At 34.5% G+C, this 21,023-nt stretch overlaps 1 protein-coding gene across 2 annotated transcripts in view; it reads left to right on the top strand.

Moving 5' to 3' along the window:
• Nucleotides 1-21,023, top strand: part of CASD1 (CAS1 domain containing 1) — a 75,626-nt gene that overhangs the window by 28,382 nt on the left and 26,221 nt on the right. Inside the window, exons 6-12 of one of the 2 annotated variants that reach the window (XM_082846777.1) lie at nucleotides 1,049-1,093; nucleotides 1,520-1,643; nucleotides 2,852-3,066; nucleotides 5,024-5,446; nucleotides 6,489-6,578; nucleotides 18,911-19,030; nucleotides 19,997-20,153. In XM_082846777.1, the coding sequence (XP_082702903.1) occupies nucleotides 1,049-1,093; nucleotides 1,520-1,643; nucleotides 2,852-3,066; nucleotides 5,024-5,446; nucleotides 6,489-6,578; nucleotides 18,911-19,030; nucleotides 19,997-20,153 (1,174 nt within the window). Of the gene's footprint in view, nucleotides 1-1,048; nucleotides 1,094-1,519; nucleotides 1,644-2,316; nucleotides 2,377-2,851; nucleotides 3,067-5,023; nucleotides 5,447-6,488; nucleotides 6,579-18,910; nucleotides 19,031-19,996; nucleotides 20,154-21,023 lie in introns of those variants that run through there. The other variant, XM_082846778.1, reaches the window with a different exon arrangement.

The raw sequence follows: 21,023 nt of genomic DNA, 5'->3' as shown, positions 1-21,023 counted from the left end.
GTGAAGGGTGAGAAAGGGAGCCACCTACAGATGAGGAAAGTTTCACTAAAGTAGCAATGTAAAATGGAGCATGCTAGACTGGAAACTGGAATATCTCTGACGAGAAATAGATTAATTTTGTTATTTTCTCTGCTTTCATAGTTTTCTCCACTGAGCATGTTTTACCTTCATAATGAGACAGTAACTGTCATTTCTATTTTTATATATGGGTTGGACTTTTTCTGATTTCTTGTTTTTAATTGTTTCTTGTGCACATGATTGTATTATCAGATCTTCTATGTTGTGGAAGGTGCATTGAACCCAGTAGTCAGAAGACTTAAGTTCTGGCTTTGTTCCTGCCAGGCCTCAGCAATAGCTATAAACCTTTCCGAGTCTATCGCCTTTTTTTTTTATAAGATATGTATAATATCTTCCTGCCTATCTAACAAGTGGCAAGAATCTATATTAAAATGAGCTAATTTAAGAGAAATACTTAGTAAATTACTAAGTACTATATAACTGATAGTATTATTAATAGTATAATTTGCACTAGGTGAGGATCTTTACCAAATTTCTCATTTTTTTCCACATTATGGTCTATAATAATTATCAGTTTACTGTTAAATACATACTAGATTGGCTTTCCCAAAATATCATGTTTCTTTAGAGCACTGCATTTTATTTAACACTTAAACTGTATACCCTTTAGGCTTCCAAGAATACTTTTTAATTGGCTGACATAATATACTAGAGCTTTACACAGTTTACTCAGAATTCAGACTGTGTTAGATTTTAGTAGTGTTTTTTTGTCTTTGTTTTTGTTTTAAAGAACACCAAAGAATTAGCCATACAAGCCTCATGCCATCCTGTATAGTCATATAACCATGTAAGGTTTTAGGCATGGGGTGTCCATCTTGTTGTAACAAGAATCTGATAAGGAACCCTAGAAAATTAAAATGCATTTAAATGGAAGAAGAACTTAAATTTAAGGGAAAAAATTAAGGGATATTACTTGCATTAATTTCCTGAACTGAATATAACACTATTATAAAGATTTTTCTTTCTTCAGGATTCTGTTGCAAAGCCCCATGTGGTTGTAGCAGGAGCTGCCACAGTAAGTTATTATCTGTATTCTTACATAATGATTTTTGTTTCATACTTAAGAACATGCTAAGAAAAAATTAACTTATGTTATATAGAATTCTTGATTATACTTATATTTTAATTCCTATTTCTATTAATTAGATGGATAATTTTTTTAAAAGATCTGAATGAACTTAGGAAATTTGATGGTAAATGTCAATACTATTTTATATCTAAAATTACATTCTTCTTGAACGTTATACATTGAAAGTCTAATTTTATATCAGCTTTTTATAACTGCCTTCATATATTTCATGAACTAATTTGACCATACTTTATTCTAATATTGAATAAGAATGGGAATTATCTTAAAATAACCTTTGTTACAACAGAGGAAATTATATACTTTAATTTTTCTGTGACAAATAATTAATGTTTAATTTTTACTTCCTCTTAGTGGTCTATTAAAATTCACAATGGCAGCAACGAAGCACTTTCCCAATATAAAATGAACATTACCTCCATAGCACCACTTTTAGAAAAATTGGCAAAGACTAGTGATGTGTATTGGGTCTTACAAGGTAAGGGATAAGTAATGAAAAATGTCATTTTGTATATATTTTGAGGTATAGGTTTCTATTTTCTATTTCAAGAAGCAGAATTACTACTTTATGAGAATAAATTTTGAAATAAGGTTTGAAAAATTAGAATAAATTTGAACTATTTGCTTTGCTGTTTTGAACTTAGGAATAGACAGACTAATAAATACAATAAGTAAAAAAAAAATTAATAATAAAGAGATTCTCCAAGGAACCTTAGCAGGTAGAACAGCTGCAGAGTATAACAAAGAGAATAAGTCCTAAAGGCAAATAAGATGTTTGCCTCTGATTTTTTAATTTCTTACCAAGTATACTTATTGTGATTGGGAAATAGAGAAAAAATTGTCTGGTTCATAATATTAGGTTCATTGGAAGTAAATATTCTTTGGAATCGACAATATATTTAAATTCAAACCAGCTAGTTTATACTTGGTAATGAAATTCTTTAAGAGAAAGTTGACATTAGATCAAGTCATTTCAGGAGTTTATTGAATGTCCATTATTTAATGCCTAGCACAATATGAAATGCCTTAGGTATTTTAGCAATTCAAGTTGTTTGTCAGAAACTCTTATGACTGTTTCCAAGTTTAATGTCAAGCTGAGAGAAACAACACGGTGGTGATAATCTCTTCCAAAATCCCTATTTCATTTACAGACTCATTGTTAACCTTTCTATTACTAAAGTGAGGAAAAAGTTAAATTTAAATGATTTATGGTAAGTGATAAAAGACCTCGATCCTTAATAACATTACCTCCTAATTGTGTGAACAAAGTTTGCAAAATGAATCAGCAACAGGAGGAAAAAAAGATTGGCTGCTATTCTTAATTAGGCCATCTTCCATAATCCAGTTTTAAACTCTGGTTACCTGCTATAACCCAGTCCAAAATTTTTAAACTCTTAAGACATGCTAGAACATAAAAATGTTTCCTGAAAGCTATGTACCTAAGAGAGAAGAGGTATAAAAGTTCTTTAACCTTAAGAGGGTTATGGATTGATTCAAAAATTGAATACAGGATAGGAAATCTATTGCAAACCTTGGCCAACTTTATTTTAAAATGAATTATTAAGTGCTTGGAATTCTCTGAACTTTAACAACAAAATATGAAATGCAGTTAACTAACTTGCATGATTATAATTTCTACCAGTAGGGATTTTTAAGGGTATTTTAAAAAATATGTTTCATGTGCAGATCCTGTTTATGAAGATTTATTAAGTGAAAATAGGAAAATGATCACTAATGAGAAGATAGATGCCTACAATGAAGCTGCAATCAGTATTTTGAATAGCAGCACCAGAAATTCTAAATCGAATGTTAAGATGTTCAGTGTTTCCAAATTAATTGCTCAAGAAACCATCATGGAATCTTTGGATGGCTTACATCTTCCTGAATCAAGCAGAGAAACTGTAAGAATTCTTGTGTCTGTCAGTACAGACTGTAATATCTAATTGGTTATAGCTGTATGTCACTGTAATGTAACAAATAATTTAATTGCAGTCTTAATTAGTTGCAGTTATTCTGTCTAAACATAGATCTAGAAATAATTTTGCTTTCCATCACTTAGCTGAATATATAAGCGAGAGTTTTAGTATACTCTAAGGGAGAAAGTTACGGAAGGGAGGAAATGCGACTTCATTTAGTGAGTGCTAGTTACTCTTTTAATATCCCTTGTTTCATATAAAGCTTATAAGTTCTCAGCACACTCGTGTTTGAAAACTACTGCTTTATATTCTCTTAGCCTTGAACCTTAAATTTACAAGATTAAACTTCTGTGAAGGGCTTCTCTGGTGGCGCAGTGGTTGAGAGTCCGCCTGCCGATGCAGGGGACACGGGTTTGTGCCCCGGTCCGGGAAGATCCCACATGCCACGGAGCAGCTGGGCCCGTGAGCCATGGCCGCTGAGCCTGCGCGCCTGGAGCTTGTGCTCCGCAACAGGAGCAACGGGAGAGGCCACAACAGTGAGAGGCCCGTGTACCGTAAAAAAAAAAAACAAACAAACAAACAAACAAAAAAAAACAACTTCTGTGAAGAGCACATTTTTTTAATATGTAGAATGATCTTTATTATTTCCTTCTAGTTCTGATACCCTAAACATGATTCAATGTACAAAGTAGATACTGAACAAATCCAGATTGATGAGTGGAAAAGGATTTTAGGTTAAGTACAAAAGAGAGCTGCATAATTATAAATTTTCACACATAGTACAATAGATGTTACTTAGGGTTATTGTTTTCTTATAAAGCAGTTGTTCTTAACCTTTTTGAGGATCACATAACCCTGTATCTGATTAAAAGTAATGGTTGTATTCCTCTCCTGAAGAAAAATGCGTGTCTACACACACACACACACACACACACACACACACACACACACACACACACACACACACACACACACACACACACACACACACACACACACACACACACACACACGGTTCTCCATATTTTTTCAGGGCTTTGTGGACTCCCTGGAACTGGTTAAGAACCTTGGGATGGAGTTTGTAGGCTAGTATCTGCAAGAGTTCCAGGCTGAGTCTCCTGAAGTCTCAGAGCTAAGAGAATGAGATTTTCTAAATAACTGAGTACTTTGAATGTTTTAGGCTTAAATAATATAGTCATCTTAAGAGTTCTAGGGGTACCTAAACTATACAGTTTTCATAAACTAGATTTGACTGAACCTTCAACTAGAAATACTTAACAGCTTGCCTAGAATATTTTTATTATAATGAAACCATGTTGAAGATTCTACACCTCATTTAAAATTAGAAATCTTAAAACTGTTGAATCCTAAGTGGTCCATAAACTGTAAACCAAATGAAGGGCATATTATAAATACTGTCAGCTAAGAATTAATTATTTTTGGTGGCAGTTATTTTATATTCTTTTTTCACATCTAAAGACTGGGACTCTATCTTAAGTATCTTGGTATCTTTTGTATTGAAAATCTGCTAATTAAATTTCTTTGGTCCTTGACATCTGTCAGTATTTTTGTAACCAAAGGTCACAGCCCATTAACAGCCATGAAATCAGCATGTTTTTCTTTTTTTAAAGAATAGAATGGAAAAAAGTCAGATGCATTCCAAGTAGTAAGGATAGGTATTGTTTCCCATATATGTGTTCTGAGTCACATTATAAAATGAATTTTTCATTACGGTTAATAACCCAAGAAGTTGGAAAAACCCTGAACTAGTTATTTACAGATTGAAGGAATACCATTATTTACATCAGTGTTTGGGAAATGGTAGCAAAAAGTACAAAAGCATTTTGGTTTTAGTGCTGAAACGGTAGTATTCACAGGAGAAAATCTAATGGGAAATACATTACTGACAAGATAATAATGAAATAACTTGATTTTTTCACAGAGTGCAATGATTCTTATGAACGTGTATTGCAATAGGATTTTGAAGCCTGTAGATGGTTCCTGTTGTCAACCTCGGCCTCCTCTTACTCTCCTACAGAAGCTAGCTGCTTGTTTTTTCACTTTATCTATTATTGGATATTTAATTTTTTATATAATTCATCATAACACTCATCGGAAGAATAAGCCTTGTACTGATTTGGAAAGTGGAGAAGAAAAGAAAAATATTATCAATCCCCCTGTGTCTCCATTAGGAATACTTTTACAGTCTTTCTGCAAACTTGGCCTGATCATGGCTTATTTCTATATGTGTGACCGTGCAAATCTATTTATGAAGGAAAACAAATTTTATACACATTCAACTTTCTTTATTCCAATTATCTACATCTTGGTTTTGGGAGTATTTTACAATGAAAATACTAAGGAGGTAAGAGTCATTTCTTTTTAGTTCATGTTATCCTTTTCATCTCATTACAAAGTGTAGATTAATGAAATAATATCATTTATCATGCCATAATATACAAACATTTACATATATAGAAGAGGATGAAGGAATATTGCAGCTGTACTTCACTTAGTGGACTCTTAACTGTTGCTTTTTTGAAACAGTTTGGAGAAAGTTCATAGTTTCATAAAGATTGTTGAAAAGTTGGAAAATAATGACCTGTGAAAAAGATATCATGACTTGGTGTCATTTTGCCTGCTTGAGGATGGAGAAAGTTGAGGTGCTCCCAATTTTGTAATGGTCTTCAAACATGAGATACTATTATCATTTATAAGTTAAAAACATATAATTATACTAATAAACACTTTTTATATTTATATGTTTATATAGTCAGACATGTACACACAAATTAGAACTTACATAATAATGTGGGCACTGTTCACAATATTCTGAATTCCTATTTTAGTATTACTGTAATTGCTCAGAATATTAATATAACTCCTTTATAAGTCATTTATTTGAATTAATAAATTCTATTGTAAGACATAACTTTCATATGAGGATGATTAATCAGTTCTTCATTTCCAGTGGGAATATTCTAGAGAAAATAAAGTATAATAAAGGAGCTTTTTTTCCACAATAAAGTATAAAAGAACTGTAAGATCTTTTCTAACTGAAATTCTAAGATTCTCTTAAAGAAAATTATTAAATGCCATTTTTTTAGATTTACAAACATATCTGTCATAGTTTAAAAGTAATCTTAATATAAAACCGTAAGTATCAACTTAAATATTTAAAGTCTCTTTTATGTTCATTTTCAAATTCATATTATACTTTAAATAGTTTTATTATCTCTTTTATCAAGAAATAAAATGATAATCTTTAACTGATTTTCCCCCAACGTTCTTTTGAAAGAAGCATTAGCTTTATATCCTATGAGAAAAATGTTAACATATTTAATGTATACTGTCCAAATAATAGCTTCATGATGAATTTTAAAGCAAATTTTGATTCTTTTACACAGACTAAAGTGTTAAATAGAGAACAAACAGATGAATGGAAAGGCTGGATGCAACTTGTGATTTTGATTTATCATATCTCTGGAGCAAGTACAGTAAGTATTTTGAATTTAAGTTCTGAAAATATAGGAAATAATGTCACTTTAATGTTTCCTTAAGGGCACCAATTCTTTTGTGTTTTATATTCTCTACCATTTGGAGACCCTTCTTATTTCCCACCCAGTTTTTCTGTCTTCCCATTTTTCTCCTACCATCTGACTCTTTGAGAATGTATAGTCTTAAAAGCAAAATAATTATTTTTTAAAAGATAAAGCAATAATTTGTATTTACTTTGCCTTAATTTTAAGGTAGTAGGAACAGCTGATAATCTAAGGGTATTGTTTCATGTCCTTCTGAACAACTAAAGTTATCAAGAAACTTTCTAGATGATACTTAATTGCAAAGGATTTAGAATAGGCAAGTTACTATTAAAAGAAATCAAATTAGATGATTATATTTTATATTCTATCCTTCACTGTATGTTAGGAAGTTTGACCAACCATTTTTATATGTTTAAAGTTTAAAAACTTAGAACTCTCTTGCCCCAGTATTCAGAGTACTCAGATACCCATGGTCTGCTGTTGTTGACCATGTATTATGTGCCATACTTCATAAGTATTACCACTTCCATGAGATGGAGGACCCTTCCTTTGCTCACCTAGTGCCCTCTGTACCTAGACAAAATCATTTTTACCTTAGCCGTAGGTGTCTTTTTATGTCTTTTAAACTTTGGATTCTCATGATTTGGGGACATCTTGGATTTGGTAGGGGTAGAAAAAATGTGTTCAGAATTGTAACATACAGCTACATACATTTAAAACAAGCTTTTAAGAGTAAACCTAGATATCTAATAACCACTTTCACACAAGTTTATTTATAGGGAAGGTACAAACTGATTTCTATAAAATATGTTTTAAAAATTTAACAAGTTCTTTCATAATTTGGGAACTACTGAACTGGTTTTTATTGCTTTATTTGCTTATATAAAGCACACATCTGTAAACAGTAACTTAACATAGAATCAGTGATTCCATTTAACATTGAGTCAATGTTGAGATAATAGGGGAGTGTTGCCCAGAAAGGAGTATTTTGAAATTTCCATTGCAGCAGTTAAGAAGATGAATAATACTAGGGTTTTTCAGATATCTCTAACAATTAGAAAATATTAACATTATTCTTCATTAAGTCTCTTTATTATTTTCAAAAATTACTGGTGATTTCATGGATGGCTCGTTTGAAGGGCAAAAGGCAGAGGAAGAGGTATAATTTTTACTGAAATTGTATGGCTATGATATGTATATTTGTGACAACAGTAAAACTCCTGTGACACTGCAGCTGAAGGGGACCTAGTGAATTCAGGTAACTGTGGAAGAACCAAGACAATAAAAGAGATCCAAAGCAAGGAGAGATGAAGATAGTAAGAATTAGTTCATAAGCCCAGTTCAGAATTTGTAGGATAAATTTAGCAGATTTTCTAAAAAGTAAAGATGAATATTGAATCATAGAAATATCTCTGACATATGAAGAAAGATTAGTTTAATTTGAAGGGGGGTGGGGAGAGGGTTTTGTTTTAAGAGAATGCCACTTAAACATAATTAATTGCTGACATATAAAGGGTAATAGTACTGTGTAAAAAAAAAAAATCAGAAAGAATTAATGGCAGATTCAGTTCTTTAACTCATTGATTCCAGAAAAGATTTGGATCATAGAAGGATGAAAGCAATTTGGCATTCTATTATAATTATTTCTCAAGCTAGCATTCTAATACATCTTAGACTATATCCCAATACATTCTAAGTTACAGTTTAAAAACATCTATATTCTGGAAGGACATACTTTTCATTAACAGATCAGTTATGATTAATTAACATATCCCTGTTCGTTTATATAGAATTTTGTGGTTAAAAATTACCTGTATCTACACTGGCAAAGCACTATTAGCATGGGTTATAATGTATTTGAGGACTTGATTCTTGGATATTTGTGGGATTACCCTCATCAAAAACTTTTTAATGGTCATGATTATTTTAATTACCTAATCTTAATGCTTTTTTATTTTGAGTAAAATATGTCAGACTTTAGTTGTGCCATGTTTTTATAGTAAAATAGAAACTATGTCAAAAATTACAGAGAATTATTAAAATAATCCAGATGGTCTGGTAGATTGCAATTGTTGGTGTAAACATTCTTTTAAACATAACTTATATCAGATATGAATAAAATATTGTGAATTAAATACAGAGAGTGCAGCAAGTTAGGTATATACAGTAGATGATTTTGTGTTCCATTGTGGCTTTTTCTCCTTTGAGAGTTTGTAAATAACTTCCATGAAGGGACCTAAGTAAAAGGTCTTAAGGGAAAATATGTGGGGCTAGAAAAAGAAGAGAACCAGCAGTCAGCCTATTAATTCTAATGAAATTGGATTCTCAATACACTTTTAATACTAAAATTTTGTTGTAAGTAATACTTGACTCCTGAAAGACAAAAAGGAAATCAATTCGAATTAAAGGAGACTAAAGCGGAATGAAAACTAAACGCAATGTGTGATTCTTGGTTCAAGGTTCCTAAATCAAAAAAAAATTTTTTTAATCATAAAGGATATCACTGGGACAATCAAGGAAATTCATATATGGATTATACAGTAGATACTATTTTATTTATAATGATAATATAAGAACTATACAAGAAACTATTCTTTCTTCTTAGGTGATACTTGCTAAGATATTTAGGGATGATGGTCTAAATTTGCAGACACATGGTCTGCAAATACTTTTAAATAGTTCAGCATGGTAAATAGTTGTTCATTGTACTATTCTTGCAACTTTTCTGTTGGTTTAAAATATCTTAAAAACTTGGGAGAAGTATTACATGAAATTTGTAATAATCCAACATTGGTAGAAACTTGGCAAATTGTTCTGATAGTGTTTAAATTCAATTTAAATGGTTGTATTTACTGTTTAAATATAACCAAGTCTCAACATTGTAGGCCCAGACCCAGTCTTGAAGGGGCTCGAAAGCATGCGTTATGGAGAGTGGTTCAAGTAATTGGGAATGGTTAGCCTCGGTTGACATCTGTTTTCAGCTGTTCATAGAACTATCAGATGTAAAAGTGATTAACTGCGTGCATATGGCTCTAGAGTTAGACTGTCCATTTTGGTGGCCACTAACCACATGTGGCCATTGAGCACTTGAAATGTAACTAGTCAGAATTCAAATGTGCTATAAATGTGAAATATATATGAGATTAAGTATGATTAATTATGGTAAATGCATACAAAGTTCAAAAGCTTAGTATGAAAGAATATGAAATATCATGGTATATGTCAGAATGATAATATTTTGGATATATTGAATTAAATGTGTTTATTAAAATTAATTTCACTTATTTCTTTTTTTTCATATAGGCATTTTATTTTATTTCTTTTTTTAACATCTTTATTGGGGTATAATTGCTTTACAGTGGTGTGTTAGTTTCTGCTTTATAACAAAGTGAATCAGTTATACATATACATATGTTCCCATATCTCTTCCCTCTTGCATCTCTCTCCCTCCCACCCTCCCTATCCCACCCCTCCAGGCGGTCACCCGAGCTGATCTCCCTGTGCTATGCGGCTGCTTCCCACTAGCTATCTATTTTACGTTTGGTAGTGTATATGTGTCCATGCCCCTCTCTCGCTTTGTCACAGCTCACCCTTCCCCCTCCCCATATCCTCAAGTCCGTTCTCCAGTAGGTCTGTGGCTTTATTCCTGTCTTACCCCTAAGTTCTTCATGACATTTTTTTTCTTAAATTCCATATATATGTGTTAGCATACGGTATTTGTCTTCCTCTTTCTGACTTACTTCACTCTGTATGACACACTCTGTCTCTATCCACCTCATTACAAATTGCTCAATTTCATTTCTTTTTATGGCTGAGTAATATTCCATTGTATATATGTGCCACATCTTCTTTATCCATTCATTCGATGACGGGCACTTAGGTTGTTTCCATCTCCGGGCTATTGTAAATAGAGCTACAATGAACATTTTGGTACATGACTCTTTGAATTTTGGTTTTCTCAGGGTATCTGCCCAGTAGTGGGATTGCTGGGTCATATGGTAGTTCTATTTGTAGTTTTTTAAGGAACCTCCATACTGTTCTCCATAGTGGCTGAACCAATTCACATTCCCACCAGCAGTGCAAGAGTGTTCCCTTTTCTCCACACCCTCTCCAGCATTTATTGTTTCTAGATATTTTGATGATGGCCATTCTGACTGGTGTGAGATGATATCTCATTGTAGTTTTGATTTGCATTCCTCTAATGATTAATGATGTTGAATATTCTTTCATGTGTTTGTTGGCAGTCTGTATATCTTCTTTAAAGAAACGTCTATTTAGGTCTTCTGCCCATTTTTGGATTGGGTTGTTTGTTTTTTTGTTATTGAGCTGCATGAGCTGCTTGTAAATTTTGGAAATTAATCCTTTGTCAGTTGCTTCATTTCCAAATATTTTCTCCCATTGTGAGGGTTGTCTTTTGGTCTTGTTTATGGTTTCCTTTGCCGTGCAAAAGCTTTGAAGTTTCATTAGGTCCCATTTATCTATTTTTGTTTTTATTTCCATTTCTCTTGGAGGTGGGTCAAAAAGGATCTTGCTGTGATTTATGTCATACAGTGTTCTGCCTATGTTTTCCTCTAAGAGTTTGATAGTTTCTGGCCTTACATTTAGGTCTTTAATTCATTTTGAGCTTATTTTTGTGTGGTGTTAGGGAGTGATCTAATCTCATACTTTTACATGTACCTGTCCAGTTTTCCCAGTTATTGAAGAGGCTCTTATTGAACCACTTATTGAAGAGGCTTTCCTTTCTCCACTGTACATTCCTGCCTCCTTTATCAAAGATTAGGTGACCATATGTGTGTGGGTTTATCTCTGGGCTTTCTATCCTGTTCCATTGATCTTTCTGTTTTTGTGCCAGTACCATACTGTCTTGATTACTGTAGCTTTGTAGTATACTCTGAAGTCAGGGAGCCTGATTCCTCCAGCTCCATTTTTCGTTCTCAAGATTGCTTTGGCTATTCGGGGTCTTTTGTGTTTCCATACAAATTGTGAAATTTTTTGTTCTAGTTCTGTGAAAAATGCCAGTGGTAGTTTGATAGGGATTGTATTGAATCTGTAGATTGCTTTTGGTAGTAATTTTCATAATGTTGAATCTTCCAGTCCAAGAGCATGCTATATCTCTCCATCTATTTCTATCATCTTTAATTTCTTTCATCAGTGTCTTATAATTTTGTGCATACAGGTCTTTTGTCTCCTTAGGTATGTTTATTCCTAGATATTTTATTCTTTTTGTTGCAGTGGTAAATGGGAGTGTTTTCTAGATTTCACTTTAGATTTTTCATCATTAGTGTGTAGGAATGCCAGAGATTTCTGTGCATTAATTTTGTATCCTGCTACTTTACCAAATTCATTGATTAGCTCTAGTAGTTTTCTGGTAGCATCTTTAGGATTCTCTGTGTATAGTATCATGTCATCTGCAAACAGTGACACCTTTTTTCTTCTTTTCCGATATGGATTCCTTTTATTTCCTTTTCTTCTCCGATTGCTGTGGCTAAAACTTCCAAAACTATGTTGAATAAAAGTGGTGAGAGTGGGCAGCCTTGTCTTGTTACTGATCTTAGTAGAAATGCTTTCAGTTTTTCACCATTGAGGATGATATTGGGTGTGGGTTTGTCATATATGGCCTTTATTGTGTTGAGGTAAGTTCCCTCTATGCCTACTTTCTGCAGGATTTTTATCATAAATGGGTGTTGAATTTTGTTGAAAGCTTTCTCTGCATCTATTGAGATGATCATATGGTTTTTCTCCTTCAATTTGTTAATATGGTTTATCACATTGATTGATTTCCATATATTGAAGGATCCTTGCATTCCTGGAATAAACCCCACATGATCATGGTGTATGATCCTTTTAATGTGCTGTTGGATTCTGTTTGCTAGTATTTTGTTGAGGATTTTTGCATCTATGTTCATCAGTGATATTGGCCTGTAGTTTTCTTTCTTTGTGACATCCTTGTCTGCTTTTGGTATCAAGGTGATGGTGGCCTCATAGAATGAGTTTGGGAGTGTTCCTCCCTCTGCTGTATTTTGGAAGAGTTGGAGAAGGATAGGTATTAGCTCTTCTCTAAATGTTTGATGGAATTGGCCTGTGAAGCCATCTGGTCCTGGGCTTTTGTTTGTTGGAAGATTTTTAATCACAGTTTCAATTTCAGTGCTTGTGATTGATCTGTTCATATTTTCTATTTCTTCCTGATTCAGTCTTGGCAGGTTGTGCATTTCTAAGAATTTGTCCATTTCTTCCAGGTTGTCCATTTTATTGGCATAGAGTTGCTTGTAGTAATCTCTCATGATCTTTTGTATTTCTGCAGTGTCAGTTGTTACTTCTCCTTTTTCATTTCTAATTCTATTGATTTGAGTCTTCTCCCTTTTTTGCTTGATGAGTCTGGCTAATGGTTTATCAATTTTGTTTATCTTAAAGAACCAGCTTTTAGTTTATTGATCTTTGCTATCGTTTCCTTCATTTCTTTTTCATTCATTTCTGATCTGATTTTTATGATTTTTTTCCTTCTGCTAACTTTGGGGGCTTTTGTTCTCCTTTCTCTAATTGCTTTAGGTGCAAGGTTAGGTTGTTTATTCGAGACGTTTCCTGTTTCTTAAGGTGGGCTTGTATTGCTATAAACTTCCCTCTTAGAACTGCTTTTGCTGCATCCCATAGATTTTGGGTCGTCGTGTCTCCATTGTCATCTGTTTCTAGGTAGTTTTTTATTTCCTCTTTGATTTCTTCAGTGATCACTTCGTTATTAAGTAGTGTATTGTTTAGCCTCCATGTGTTTGTATTTTTTACAGATCTTTTCCTGTAATTGATATCTGGTCTTATGGCGTTGTGGTCGGAAAAGAAACTTGATAGAATTTCAGTTTTCTTAAATTTGCCAAGGCTTGATTTGTGACCCAAGATATGATCTATCCTAGAGAATGTTCCATGAGCACTTGAGAAAAACGTGTATTCTGTTGTTTTTGGATGGAGTGTCCTATACATATCCATAAGTCCATCTTGTTCAATGTATCATTTAAAGCTTGTGTTTCCTTATTTATTTTCATTTTGGATGATCTGTCCATTGGTGAAAGTGTGGTGTTAAAGTCCCCTACTATGAATGTGTTACTGTCGATTTCCCCTTTTATGGCTGTTAGTATTTGCCTTATGTATTGAGGTGCTCCTATGTTGCGTGCATAAATATTTACAATTGTTATATCTTCTTCTTGGTCAATCCCTTGATCATTATGTAGTGTCCTTCTTTGTCTAATAGTCTTTATTTTAAAGTCTGTTTTGTCTGATGTGAGAATTGCTACTCCAGCTTTCTTTTGGTTTTCTTTTGCATGGAATATCTTTTTCCATCCCCTTACTTTCAGTCTGTATGTGTCTCTAGGTCTGAAGTGGGTCTCTTGTAGACAGCATATATATGGGTTTTGTTTTTGTATCCATTCAGCCAATCTCTGTCTTTTGGTGGGAGCATTTACTCCATTTACATTTAAGGTAATTATTGATATGTATGTTCCTATTCCCATTTTCTAAATTGTTTTGGGTTCGTTATTGTACGTCTTTTCCTTCTCTTGTGTTTCTTGCCTAGAGAAGTTCCTTTAGTATTTGTTGTAAAGCTGGTTTGGTGGTGCTGAACTCTGTCAGCTTTTGCTTGTCTGTAAAGGTCTTAATTTCTCCATCAAATCTGAATGAGATCCTTGCTGGGTAGAGTAATCTTGGTGGCAGGTTTTTCTCCTTCATCACTTTCAGTATGTCCTGCCACTCACTTCTAGCTTACAGAGTTTCTGCTGAGAGATCAGCTGTTAACCTTATGGGGATACCCTTGTATGTTATTTGTTGTTTTTCCCTTGCTGCTTTTAATATGCTTTCTTTGTATTTAATTTTTGACAGTTTGATTAATATGTGTCTTGGCGTATTTCTCCTTAGATTTATCCTGTATGGGACTCTCTGTGCTTCCTGGACTTGATTAACTATTTCCTTTCCCATATTAGGGAAGTTTTCAACTATAATCTCTTCAAATATCTTCTCAGTCCCTTTCTTTTTCTCTTCTTCTTCTGGAACCCCTATAATTTGAATGTTGGTGCATTTAATGTTGTCCCAGAGGTCTCTGAGACTGTCCTCAGTTCTTTTCATTCTTTTTTCTTTATTTTGCTCTGCAGTAGTTATTTCCACTATTTTATCTTCCAGGTCACTTATCCATTCTTCTGTCAGTTATTCTGCTATTGATCCCATCTAGAGTATTTTTCATTTCATTTATTGTGTTGTTCATCATTGTTTGTTTCATCTTTAGTTCTTCTAGGTCCTTGTTAAATATTTCTTGCATTTTGTCTATTCTATTTCCAGGATTTTGGATCATCTTTACTATCATTATTCTGAATTCTTTTTCAGGTAGACTGCCTATTTCTTCTTCATTTGTTAGGTCTGGTGCATTTTTATCTTGCTCCTTAATCTGCTGTGTGTTTTTCTGTCTTCTCATTTTGCTTATCTTACTGTGTTTAGGGTCTCCTTTTTGCAGGCTGCAGGTTCGTAGTTCCCGTTGTTTTTGGTGTCTGTTCCCAGTGGCTAAGGTTGGTTCATTGGGTTGTGTAGACTTCCTGGTGGAGGGGACTAGTGCCTGTGTTCCGGTGGATGAGGGTGGATCTTGTCTCTCTGGTGGGCAGGTCCACGTCTGGTGGTGTGTTTTGAGGTGTCTGTGGATATTATGATTTTAGGCAGCCTCTCTGCTAATGGGTGGGGTTGTGTTCCTGTCTTGCTAGTTGTTTGGCATAGGGTGTCCAGCACTGTAGCTTGCTGGTCGTTGAGTGAAGCTGGATGCTGGTGTTGAGATGGAGATCTCTGGGAGATTTTCGCCGTTTGATATTATGTGGAGCTGGGAGGTCTCTTGTGGACCAGTGTCCTGAAGTTGTCTCTCCCACCTCAGAGGCACAGCACTGACTCCTGGCTGCAGCACCAAGAGCCTTTCCCTCACACGGCTCAGAATAAAAGGGAGAAAAAGTAGAAAGAATTAGTAGAAGTAGGAAGAAAGAAAGAAAGAAAGGCGGGAAGGAAGGATGAAAGAAAGAAGGAAAGAAAGAAAAGGAAAGAAGGAAAGAAAGAAAGAAAGGAGGGAGCGAGGGACGGTGGGAGGAAGGATGGAGGTAAGGAAGGAAAAAAGAAAGAAAGAAGATAAAGTAAGATAAAATAAAGTAAAATAAAATAAAGTTATTAAATTAAGAAATAATTATTAAGAAAAAAATTAAAAAAAAACAACAGACGGATAGAACCTTAGGACATATGGTGGAAGCAAAGCTATACAGACAAAATCTCACACAGAAGCATACACATACACACTCACAAAAAGAGGAAAAGTGGAAAAAATCATAAATCTTGCTCTCAAAGTCCACCTCCTCAATTTGGGATGATTCGTTGTCTATTCATGTATTCCACAGACATCAAGTTGATTGTGGAGCTTTAATGTGCTGCTTCTGAGGCTGCTGGGAGAGATTTCCCTTTCTCTTCTTTGTTCTCACAGCTCCCAGGGGCTCAGCTTTGGATTTGGCCCCACCTCTGCATGTAGGTCGCTGGAGGGCATCTGTTTTTTGCTCAGACAGGACAGGGATAAAGGAGCCGCTGATTTGGGGGCTCTGGCTCACTCAGGCCGGGGGGAGGGAGGGGCGCAGAGTGTGGGGCGAGCCTGCGGTGGCAGAGGCCAGCGTGACGTTACACCAGCCTGAGGCTCGCTGTGCATTCTCCGGGGGAAGTTGTCCCTGGATCCCAGGAACCTGGCAGTCACTTATTTCTTTTAACTGTTTAAATGTCTGGCAGCCACATTAAAAATTTACCATGTGGCTCACATTTTATTCTCATCACACAGCACTGCCTAGACAGCTTAATTTGGTAGCTTTTACATAGAGTTTGATTTCAACTTTTCATGAAAAGGAACTTTATAGCAATTAATGACCATCTGAAAATGGTATGGATTGCCTTGGGAATTTGTGTGTTTTCTGCTATTAAAAGGTGCTCAAATACTTGAAGGGAATTTTTGTTTTGGTTTGGTTTTTTTAATGGTACACGGGCCTCTCACTGTTGTGGCCTCTCCTGTTGCTCCCGTTGCGGAGCACAGGCTCCGGGCGCGCAGGCCCAGTGGCATGGCTCACTGGCCCAGCCACTCCGCTGCATGTGGGATCTTCCTGGACTGGGGCACGAACCCGTGTCCCCTGCTTCGGCAGGCAGACTCTCAACCACTGTGCCACCAGGGAAGCCCTTGAAGGGAATATTTTAGAGTGCATTCAAGAATGAGGTAAAGATACAGGTTTAGGTTAGATAAGTTTTGAGGCTATTTCAATACTGTATTCCCACTTTCATCCCAGTGATTCTAATATGTTACACCTTCATTGAAAATTTCTGATCTAATGATGAGATAAGACATTTAAAAAGAACTAATGATGAAAAGCAATAAATATAAAGTCTAATATATAGATTGTTGGTGCTTAAAGGAACTCAAAAGGAGAAATGACTTTCATCTGAGAGTAAAAGAATGGAAAATTTGACCAGGGCTCTAAAGAAGGATAGTATTTGTATAAACAAAATGTGGTTAGGAGAACATTCCAGGGTATAAAGAACAGATAAACAAAGGAGAGGTGACAGGAAAGTACAAGAAAGACCAGTTTAGGAGACAGAGAATCTAACAGTTTGGCTAGAGTGGAGACTATGTTGAAGAATTTATGACATTATAATTCAGGGGGTTTTCCTTCCAGAAAAAAATGTTATCTCTCAGAAAAGAAAAAGATGTGTTCAAGAATGCATTCGAGGATATATACAAAAGATGCATATGTTCGAGGCCTTATAAAGTCAGTTTAAGGCGTCTGCTCAATTATTTTATCCTACAAAGTATCACTTAGGGAAGACATGTTAAACTAAAATGGCCATAACCAGTGTTAATGCTGGATAATTACAGAGGTGATCAGATGAGTCTATAAAATAGAAGCCAAAAAAATGTTTACATAGATTTAGTAATTATTCCTAAAAGAATGGCTTTATAATTACAAAGGTTGGATGTCACTAAACAAGCCTGTTAAAGATCATTTTAAAAAGCAGTACACTGCCTGTGTTGTAGAGATCGTGACTATACACCTAAAGGACTAATAGGTGGTGGGGAGAACACATGACAGTGTTCTAAGGTTAGGAGAGTTAGGACTTGTAAATAATATTTCCAGTGACTCCCATACAATATAGATTAGAAATATGTTGTATTTCTTTCAGCTTAGATAGAAGTGAAGATGTGATGCTCTGAAAACTCATGGTGAAGATGAAACACATGCAGGAGTGTAAAATAAAATTGTTTTATAAAATAAGATTAGAAGGGAAATAATATGTCTGAATTAAGCTTGCATGTGTTTTTTAAATGTAATTTTTGCTGAATAATCAAATATTTTAAGTAGTCATGTGACAATTTTATTTACAAGTCTAAATTCTGTATATTTAGTGGGGCCAAGAATGTAGGATTTTGGGGGGCGTTGGTTTTTTTTTTAATTATTTAGGATTTTTTTTTTAATTTATTTTTGGCTGCACTGGGTCTTTGTTGCTGCACGCAGGCTTTCTCTAGTTGTGGCGAGCGGGGTCTACTCTTCGTTGTGGTGTGCGGGCTTTTCATTGTGGTGGCTTCTCTTGTTGCAGAGCACGGGCTCTAGGCATGAGGACTTCAATAGTTGTGGCTCGCGGGCCCAGTAGTTATGGCTTGTGGGCTCTAGAGTGTAGGCTCAGTAGTTGTAGTGCACAGGCTTAGTTGCTCTGTGGCATGTGGGATCTTCCCGGACCAGGGCTTGAACCCACGTCCCCTGCATTGGCAGGCGGATTCTTAACCACTGCGCCACCAGGGAAGCCCTTTGTTTTGTTTTTTATCTTCTTGAGAAAATGTGAACTCCAGAGTGACCTTGTATTCAGCATATATATGGTGATTAATAATTATGGATATAATATATTTAATTCAAATTGGATGAAATGTACAAAGCGCCTCACATTTATTAACTCATTCATTCCTCACAAGACCCTTTGAGGAAGGAGAAGATAGTCTCATTTTGCAGTTTAGAAACTCAAATTTAAGTTTAAAGTCACATAGCTAATGAGTGGCAGAACCAGAATTTGAATCTAGGTCTCTAATTCCAAAGTCTACTTTTTTTAACCCCTGCTACAAGGCTTAATTTTCGAGAATAAATCTTTTCATTGCGCCAGTGCTGAGTAATAATGATGCTCCATTATCTTGGTTAAATTTACTGGTTATGGTAATTTAGGTATAGTTAGTGTCAGTATGTATTTCACCTGTTTATTTTTGTCAACAGTTTTTGCCTGTGTACATGCACATTCGGGTTCTGGTTGCTGCGTATCTATTTCAGACAGGGTATGGGCATTTCTCATACTTTTGGATCAAAGGAGACTTTGGAATCCATAGAGTATGTCAGGTAGGAATGCACGGTTATCTGTTTTCTTTCATTTCAACATGCTTTTGTGCCTAACTGTGGAGAAACTATAAATATGTCCATTTTAAGGCCATGGATAATTTGAATTTATGAAATAGCACTTTAAAGTTTTGTTATTTCCATTACTGAGGGATGAAAAAATAGAATTTAGATGAATGTATAATAAAAGCAAAAGGGAGAACATTGCTGATTCACTTTAGTTTTGTAGAAATGTACAGTTACATGGGATTGTTAAAACATGCTATGTTTTCTCTAAGAAGAGGATTAATATTTTTTGTTTCTACCTTGTGCTAGGAAGTTTGTAAACATTATTTTATTTACCCTTCATTACAACCCTGAGTTGTGATCTTTATGTTTACAGACAAAGACACTGAGGCTCAGAGAGGTTAAATAATTTGCCTAAGGTCACACTGTAAGTGATAAAGCTCTAATATTAATCTGCTCAAATTCTGTGTTCTTTGACATCACATTGTCTGAAATGACTGTTACAAAAGTCCCAAAGATACTTTTGTTTTTCAAAGACAATTTTTAATTTGAGTAATATTATTTTGTACCTATTAAAATCTTCAATTTAATACCAGATGAGGTAAATCAACATCAGACAGAGATGAAATGGACACCCTTTTGTTGAGGTAATCTAATCTCTGTTTATGAACTGCAGCTCTAGGAAGGAGGTTTATAATTCTTTTGCTGCATTTAACAAGATGGCAGTTGTAGCCAAAGGACAGCTCAGGTTGGTGCTTTGCTGGGATTCAGTTAATATAATGATGCATAAATATTTTATATTCAACTCTTTACAATGATTTTAAAACAAATGTGATTTTAGGGATTAGTAAAACATACTTGTACAGTTATTTTAGTCTTAAATAAACATTTATACTCTGTCAGAATCTGTCTGCTTTTCATGCATACCTGGAATGAAAACCATTTTCTTCTCCTTTTTAATAGGTCTTATTTCGTCTCAATTTCCTGGTAGTGGTGTTATGTATAGTAATGGATCGGCCTTATCAATTCTATTACTTTGTGCCCTTGGTCACTGTATGGTTCATGGTCATATATGTTACTTTAGCACTATGGCCACAGATAATCCAAAAGAAAGCAAATGGTAAATATACTCTCTTACTAATGTTAATAAATATATTCTTTCAATGTAAGTTCCTTTTCAGTTGCTAGGGGCCATTATTTTTATTGAGACATGTTGACAGGTTAAATTTATGTGTAGCATTGACGTTTTGAAATTTTGTTCTTAAATTATGTTTTTAAAATTTTACAGTTAAGTAGTTCAAGTAGTATAACAGTGCAGAACAATAGTTTGCATTTATATTGTATGTGTTTTCTCTTTTTTAAAGTTAAATTTTCAAAGCCATTTTACATACCTACTAGTGCAGCCGTTTTCAAACTATCTTGTATGGAGTCAGAATGGAGAGAGCCAGAAGAGAGGAAAGCCAAACAGGGCTCCAGGGCCATACATCCTGCTTCAATCTTGGCAGTTCTGATTTATTTGATTTCTTATATATATATTGAGATTTTGAGTAAACACTATGTCAAACAAGCTTAAAAATCACTAATATAGTTTATATTCTAGACAACCCTTTAAGCAGTTATTATAAACCTGTTTTTTGTTTAAGGAAACCTAAGTGCCCAGAAGGTGTCATCTTCAGATTTCACATAGCCAGGTCTGATAATGTTCAAAGTGAGGTCACAGTCGTTTATCTTAATGCTTTTTCCCCTCAAGATCATGTCATTAAAATAAAAGCCTCCCTTTTTTAGAAAAAGAAAATTTTTTATCTTTAATAATGTATTTAACTTAACTCTTTCAATCAAATATTGTATATCAAAAAACATTTTCTGTTGACTTTATTATAATATCAAATAATTCTTCAGGAAAGGGTTCAATAAAGTCCATTTGTGTCTTTGGACAGGCTCTGTAGTTTCATTCCTCAACACAAACCCAGCATATTAATAAAATGATAAT

The sequence above is a fragment of the Leucopleurus acutus genome (assembly GCF_964270905.1).
Source record: "Leucopleurus acutus genome assembly, chromosome: 9".
Taxonomy (NCBI): Eukaryota; Metazoa; Chordata; class Mammalia; order Artiodactyla; family Delphinidae; genus Leucopleurus; species Leucopleurus acutus.
Note: the sequence above shows the minus strand (reverse complement) of the source record. Positions and strands in the feature narration are given on the sequence as shown.